General features: G+C 37.0%; 1 protein-coding gene across 4 annotated transcripts in view; it reads right to left on the bottom strand.

Moving 5' to 3' along the window:
* The window catches only part of HMCN1 (hemicentin 1), a 200,580-nt gene that overhangs the window by 1,589 nt on the left and 190,896 nt on the right, over positions 1 to 8,095 (bottom strand). For 2 of the 4 annotated variants that reach the window (XM_068691239.1, XM_068691240.1), the window contains exons 104-107: positions 5,929 to 6,279; positions 3,478 to 3,597; positions 2,748 to 2,874; positions 184 to 1,638 (exon numbers count right to left, since the gene is read on the bottom strand). In XM_068691239.1, the coding sequence (XP_068547340.1) occupies positions 1,272 to 1,638; positions 2,748 to 2,874; positions 3,478 to 3,597; positions 5,929 to 6,279 (965 nt within the window). In that variant the 3' untranslated portion in view covers positions 184 to 1,271. Of the gene's footprint in view, positions 1 to 183; positions 1,639 to 2,747; positions 2,875 to 3,477; positions 3,598 to 5,928; positions 6,280 to 8,095 lie in introns of those variants that run through there. The other 2 variants (XM_068691241.1, XM_068691242.1) reach the window with 2 other exon arrangements.

Raw genomic sequence — 8,095 nt, 5'->3', positions numbered from 1 at the left:
AAAACTGGAGGATGGGGGAAGCCAGAAGATCACTAAGCAGGAGACATGGCTGCATTTGTGTAAGCAGCTCCCTGGTTTGCTGGGCACAGTACCTTTTGCATTCTTCTCTGGTACTAAAGGCAAGTGTGCCTTACACATAGGAAAGATTTTATTTTTTTTACAATGATAAAACTTGCAGCAATCTCAAAGGCAAAAGGAACTTTTATTTTGATTATTTCCAATGTACTGACATTGTCCTCTTATGAAAACTTAACTGTAGAACAGTCTCGAGATACTGCATAGAAAATACAAATAGGAAAAAACATATATACACTTTCATAAAAATAGAATACATCTTGGCAAAATTACTTGTGTACAGTGTATTGACATTATTGAACCAAACATACTACATCTTTGGAGAAAAATGTTCTATTTGAAAGAAAACAAAAAACAAAACATTTAAACTGAGGTGGGAGTACTGAAGTGGATATGGTTTTGAGCTAAATAAATGGCTATACCAGAATGTCAAATGTCAGCTAAAAAAAATTATAAGATACTTGCTGTATAAAGTAGAAGTAGCCATGTTGTTTTTTTTCTTCCAAACAATAGTGATGTTCTTAAACTTGCACAGGAAGCAAATGTACCAGTTCCAAATTCTACGGTAGATTCTTTAGCTGAAAACAAACTTTACTAATGTCATGTTTCAGCACTTGCAATCATTAAGTACAGTGGTATTTGTGTTTTGTTTTGTGTTTTGTTTTTTTTTTTTTTTTGAGCACATGACATAGTATATGTACAGCCCTAGTTCTATCAGGTATTTGATAAGAAAAAAAAAATCTAACAGATCTAAAATTTAACATACTTAGCAACCTTTAACATATGTAGACCATTTGAAATTGCCATTTCTTCTGGTTAGGCATTCCTTTAGTTGCTTTTAACAGAGGCTGCTCCTTGCTTACTGCTTTTGACCATATACTTCAGCTCATACTTTGATTTGTTCTGCTGGTTTTCAGAACAAACTATGGAAGATGACTACTAATGTAGCCAGTTGTGTAATAAATACAGGAAGCGGTAATGGGTCCTCAAAGCCATGGATTTTCCTCCTGACTTGGAATAATGGGACTGTATAGGCAGCCTTGGGGTAGGAAAAAGAAAAGAACATAGCACCATTTTCAAGTTACATGGTTCACAACTGTTTGGCAGGCAGTAGAATCAGTCTGGAAGTGGTAATACCCATTGGCATTTATGAATGTGGTTAAAATACTGTGATTACTGTCAAGTATTTTGGGTGTTTAATAGGGATAGGCTGACACAGCTATATAAACAATGAAAGTTGTCTGATACTCAATGTTTCCATCAACGCTGTAGGATAAGGCTCTGACTCTCATGCGGTATGTCTTTGGCTCTCGCAGTGGTCTGATGGTGAACACAACTCCTTTCAAATTCTCATCTCTCAGGGCAAATGGGATTGTGGGGTCCTCATCTGCCATTAAAAAAGTTGTCCTTGGATGCATGACTTGATCTTGTGTATAGGCAACCAGCCGGATTAGATCCTGACCAGCAGCTATGCCAAAGGGGAGGGAAAGGAGTTTGTATTCCAAGGCGTAGGTACTCAGGGCACACTCCAGATCATTGGCTGGGCAGTTTTTGAGACAGAACCTGGGAATAAACAGAGCACTGTAAGTCCTACTCCAGTACCTGCTACGTGGTGCCTAATCCCTTGGCTAAAGATCTTCTCATTGGTCCTGTTGTGATACACAGATTCGAACTTCCCAAGAGAGCTAACCTCATGCACTCTTTATCCATTCTTCCTTAAAGCTGCATCCCAGTTTAACATCCCATTTTCCTCAACAGGATCATCTCAGAAAACACCAAGAGGATATACAAAAGAAAAAATAATGAATGCAGTATTTGCCATTGAAGTAAATAGTGCATGTTTTAGTGACCCTTAAAAATTACAGTTGACAACATTCGTGTAAAGTGTACTGGCAGCTCCATGTGATGTGTTTGTGTCTTAAATCATAAAACAAAGAATTTGGAATAAAGAAGGGCAGAATTAATTTTACTTCTACTAATCTGTAGTCAAAATAGAAGGTCCCTTAACTCTGTTCATCAGTGAACGTTTATCCATTTCAATTTAAGTGTAATTCTAGCTCGTACTCAGAAACCATCTTTTGTGATCAGACTGAACCAAGCTATTTCCCTGCTTACATTTAAAGATTAAAAATAGTTAATGTGTTGTTTATTTTCCAGAAGAGGAAAAACAGAGTAATTTAAAGAAAAACTGCCTATGAATTGTAGTGTTATTTTCACAATGAAAATAATACTTTCAAAGCTTTGAAAATGATGGCACATTAGGACTTCACAGAAGTAAGTCAGAAAACTTAGATGCAAAGGTAGCTCTGTAAATGACAAACGAATGATGCTGACTCAGGAGAAAGGATTAAAGCACGCTGCCTTCCAGAGTTCATTTAAGAAAAAGACATTCTGATGTTATTTCCATGTGAATTACTAGTAACATTCTGCATGGATACTGAGAGCCAGCCAGCTGCCCGGACCTCGTACTTTCTTGTTTTGCTGGAAACAGGGAATACTGCTCTATGAACTCCTGATCATCCTGAGTTTTAATGCTTTGCCTTTTGCTAGAATAAGCTTTATTTACATCAGTTAAACTTAGATAACTTTTAATCATCAGAAGAAACTTTAAGTATTTGAGCTTGGAGTAGGCAGGAAAACAAGACCTAAAAGGGGCTGCAAATAGAACATACCCAGAAAGAGGCTCTCGCTGATAGTTTGGTGGACAAGGTGTGTCTATGCACTGGTAGCTGCCTCTCATGTTGAAACACATTTGATTTGATCCACAATCAATGTTCTGTTCGAGACACTCATCGATATCTGAAGGTCACAAAAAAATAGGCAAATTAGTCACTGGTACCATGATGAATTTAACAGAATTAGAAACTAGTTGGATCAGTAAAGGCTGAACAAGAAGACAGAGGGCACATGTACCCATAAGTGAGATTTTTAGAAACCTGTCTTGGTATCTGAGGCAGTGGTTCCAATAATATGCATTTATTATTTTTCATAAACTGTAGTTGTCTTGTCAATAGAGGCTAATTGTTTTTTTTTGTTGTTGTTGTTTTTTGTGGAACAGAAAATTTGACTACCTCTTTTTTTTTTTTCCTGTCTTTCTAATTTTCTCTTTTTTTTTTTTTTGACAGAGAATGTTAAAGATTTTATTGGCTTTGACCCTAGAGTTGCTGTGTACTTGCATGAGTTAAATGTGTAATGTAAGGGTACAAGAGGTAACTTCAGAGAATAAGAAGTTGCAGTTGTCTAATTTGCCTGTGTTGTAGGAAGTGTTATAACGCGAAATACTTGCCATTTTGAATGCTGTATCTCAAACCAAATTCAACAAGTGCTTATACATGCTCTGAATATGATCTAAATCTTATGATTTACAAACACGTTTCTGAACACTTAAAGAGACTTTTGTACCTTGGCAGGTTTTGCCGTTGGGTGTGAGACGATAACCAGGTGGACAAGTACATTGGTAACTTCCTAGGGTGTTTCTACATTCATGCTGACAGGTATCTCTGGTTTCACATTCATCAATGTCTGTGGAAAAGAAACATCGAAAGATAAAAATCAGGCTTACCAGAACATAAGTATTTCTTTATTTCTTGTTCTATTTATGTACAAACATATGGGTAGAGTTGGAAGTTACAGGGATCTTGTTTTCTAAGGGGGTTGAAAGACTAAGCTTAGCAAATTCCTTCACAACTTACCTGCTCCCATTCCCTATAGCTTTTAAAGCCACCTGTCCTGGTTTCAGCAAGGATAGAGTTGATTTTCCTCCTAGTAGTTGGTATGGTGCTGTGTTTGGGATTTGGAATGAGAAGAATGTTGATAACACACTGATGTTTTAATTGCTGCAGAGCAGTGCTTACACCAAGTCAAGGACTTTCCAGCTTCTTGCTGTCCTGCCAGCGGGCAGGCTGCGAATGCAGCAGGAGCTGGGAGGGGAGAAACCCAGAACAGCTGACCCAAACTGGCCAAAGGGGTATCCCACACCATATGGGGTCATGCTGAACAATTATATGGGGAGGCTGGCCGGGTGGGGGGACTGGCTGCTTGGGGATAGACTGGGCATCGGTCAGTGGGTGGTGAGCAATTGCATTGTACATCACTTGTTTGTACACATTATTATTAGTAGTACTATTATCATTATTATTATTATTATGTTCCCTTCTTTTCTGTCCTAATAAACTGTCTTTATTTCAACCCACAGGCTTCATTTTTTCTGATTCTCTCCTTAGAACCAGAGAGGGAGGGGGAAGGGTGAGCAAATGGCTGTGTGGTGCTGAGCTGCTGGGTTAAACCACAGCACCACCTTTGAGGGGATTCTCACTTCCTCTGACAGCAGCTATGACAGGTCTCTACTAGCTGGAGAGACCAGTCTGATACAGAGTTCTGGGAAGAAAAGGGGATACACAAGCTACATAAATCCACAAAGGTTACAAATATAGTCTTGTCCCAGAAAGCAAGTCAAGCTGCCTGACGATAAGATTTTAGGCAGTATGCTTAGCATATACACATATCAGTTTTCTTTTCAGAGAAAGCCTTCACCCCAGGGAGTTGTTCTTACAGTTAATCCCTCCTCTGGCAAAGCTGTTTCCTCTCCAGACCAATTTCTCTCATGCCATGGGAACGAATCTCAGTATCTGGAAAGACTACCAGTAAATGCTCTCAAACCTTTTTTTTTTTTTTTTTTAAATCTCCCTCTCAAATATGGAAGTAGCATACCACTTTATTTAAAATTTTCAAAGCAGACTAATGTGATTTAGATCATATATAATTATTACTTCTTTTGAAATTTCTGCCTGCTTCAGGAGGGTAACAGAGCTTCTACTCAAGTTACTCTCATGTGCAGGAATTAAGACTTGATTAAAGCAGTGAAAGGACAGTCTTTGCTTCCCCTCTCTTTGTCTGGTTTACAGGTCTTGCATTAGATACAAATGCAAACACAAAAGAGAAACAAATGTGACACTAAATATTTAATATGTGTTGTTATCAAATCCTGATTGTTGTCTACTCAAAGGACCCTCTTAAAAAAAAAAAGGAACATTATTGGGATGTGTTTTTCATATTAAACAGTAAATTTTAAATCTACATATTTATTCCTTTGAAACAGAAGTACAGGAACATTAACTACCTGGAACTGGAAGCTGGGGTATGGATCATACAGTTCTAGTTCTTTCAATTAAAGCTGCTACACCCATAACTGTATCTATGAGACGTCATTATAACGTATATACAAGGTTAATCTGATGTCTATTTATCTATATTATCACTGATAAAAATACATTCATATTTTTCAATATTATATATTGCTATATAATCGTGGCAATAACTCTGGTGGCTGGAATCTAGCTGTAGATCACTATTTATCCTGGAGGTATATTGCTCCTCCTATGATGTGCCATTGGTATATATATTAGGTTGAGGCACGTATCTAAAGCATTACAAACTGCTATGTTAAACGTGCTGGGAAAAGTTCTCGTAAGAGCTAGACTGCAGTACCCTTGGTCTTAAACTCAGCAGTATTATCAAAAAATGATTGACTATATATATATATATATATATTATGATATAATATATATATATATATAAATAAAAAATATATGTATATATATATGTATATATATAATGATACTCAAAACATGAGTTAACGTGGCAAAAACCTAAGAGAAGCTTATTTCAGAAAGAAAATATTTTTGCTATGCTTGCTTGGGAAATAAAAACATGCATAACTCACTGAATATTCATCATGGTAATATGAAAAAAAAAATACAGCACTGCAAACCATAGGCCCCTAACATATATATAACAGTAACCTAAGAATAAGGCCTAAAATAGAAGAATTGCATAGATATGACTGACATTTACCTACACATCTGTCATTTCTTGCCTCATAGCCTTCAGGACAAGTTTCTCTAATGTTCCTTCTAGTCCTGGAGAAAGGTATTCTGCTGTTCCTATACTCTGAGAAGGAGCTGTAGAGATTTGAGGAGTGCCTGTAATATTGTTGAGGTTGATAGTTGTCTCTCACAGGGGAGAATTGAGCATAGTTATAGCTATTGTAATAGGCACCATTATTTGGCAATCTCTCCAATCCAGCGCAAGATTTCCCATCACCTAATAAATGTTGTCCAGGTGGACAGATACACTTGAAGCTGCCGGGGGTGTTGGTGCATTGAAATGCACAGGGTTTAGGCACTTGTTCACATTCATTAATGTCTGCTCATGTGACATGATCCAGAGCAACAAACCATGTGGAAAGGAAAAAAAACAAAAACAACACATAACTATATGTGTATATATATATACATATATACTTAACTCAGTCTGCGTAACAAACTGAAGACAAAAGTGAGATCTTGAAGGCAGTACAATACAAAGAACACAAATGCCAAGCAGGGAATTTTTCTTCTATCCTGTACAGTAATATACCTTTATTCTTCTTGTAAGGCTACCTGTGACATAATATTTCTCATATAGGACAAAAAATCTGTTGAAGGTCTTGCCTTGATAGCTACTGAAGGTAAGATGTGACTACAAAACAGGGATCCAAATCTCTTCCCCTGCTTTTGCAGCAGCAGAGCTGTGTGACAGCCTGACTACTGCTGACTGTAGTGAGCAACTCCTGTTCACCCAAACAGAAATAAGTGACCCCTAGTACCCAAGCCATTCGTTGTTTCCCTATAAGCTATAATCACTGCTACTACAGAATAGTTTTATTTTTTTTACTTTCTTTAGTGCTCTGCAGATGAGCAGGAGAAGCTGTGGGGCTCCTTCTTAAAGGAGGACACAGCACAAAGCACTCTTGAGAAGTACAGTTAGTCTTCCAGGTCCTTCAAGCTGGTACTGAGGTAAACTCGAAATGCACTGATACGGTTGTTGCGCTGCTCTGTCAGGGGAAAAATCCCGTCTTGAGGACGTGTTGCAGGGCTGCAAGGGAAGAAGGCTGGGTATGTTCTAACCTTTTACATTGTTATTGGTCGTTCCAGTTATGAATGTTTTAACACTTACCAGTACATATTAATTCTCTTTCATACAATTTAAAAATGGAGTTATTTCTGTTTGCTTAGGGAATCCTTTTCTCAGGTCATTTCTATTTCCCTTTAAACTGTAATTCCAAATAACTAGACCAACCCTAGCAGTAAATTGTCATCTTTAAAACCAAAACAGAGGGGTGAGCATACAGAGTATAGCAGCATGTTTAAGGATATAACACCATGAGTGTCCTTGTGTTCTTCAATGAAAATAAATTCAGGATGAGTGCTGGATATTGTAGGACCCACAGTCTCTCTGGCACTAGCAGAAAAAAGTTTACCAAAGTTTTCACTGAGTTTCTCTGGCCCAACTTAAAATTTGACATATACGGTATTCAATTCCAAACTTGCAAACGTCCTATACTAGAAAAAGGCAAAAGATGGCCAATTCCATCCAGGAATGTGCAATTCTGGAATGACCGGAAATAACCTGATATTACTAAGATATTCTTAAAATACATGACATGTCTATTAACTGACATATATCCCACAACTTTTTAAACTACAATTTAAAGGTTATTTTAATGGTGACTCAGTAAGGGTTTATTTCGTATTAGTGGAAAGTGTGTATTTCTAAATTATTACTGTAAAAATGCCATTAAACTAGCATTACGGTTTCAGTTGAACATATTTTGTGCATAGTGTGTAAACCTATGCATACTAATGCATAGCATGCATGCATACTAATGGTATTTTGAGAGTAATGCTGTTTAGAAACTTGTTTTAAAGATTTTTTTTTTGGTCTTAGCAATTTAATGCTTTGAGAATCAGAAATCCAGGGGTAATTTATGGTAGAGTACTACAGTATTATCCAATTGTTACTTCAAAAACGCATAGTTTAACAGATACATGTCAGTTATCATTGGTGTAATATTGTCGGGTGTTGTAAAAAAAAAAAAAAAAGCAACTTTATTTTTAATAAAGTAACAACTAGTATGATTTTTAAGAAAACCAGAGCAAGTTCTTTTGCAAGGAGCAACCTATGCAGTATCAACAAAATT

This window comes from Anas acuta, chromosome 8 (genome assembly GCF_963932015.1).
Source record: "Anas acuta chromosome 8, bAnaAcu1.1, whole genome shotgun sequence".
NCBI lineage: Eukaryota > Metazoa > Chordata > Aves > Anseriformes > Anatidae > Anas > Anas acuta.
The sequence above is the reverse complement of the archived record's forward strand: the minus strand, read 5'-3'. Positions and strand labels throughout refer to the sequence as shown.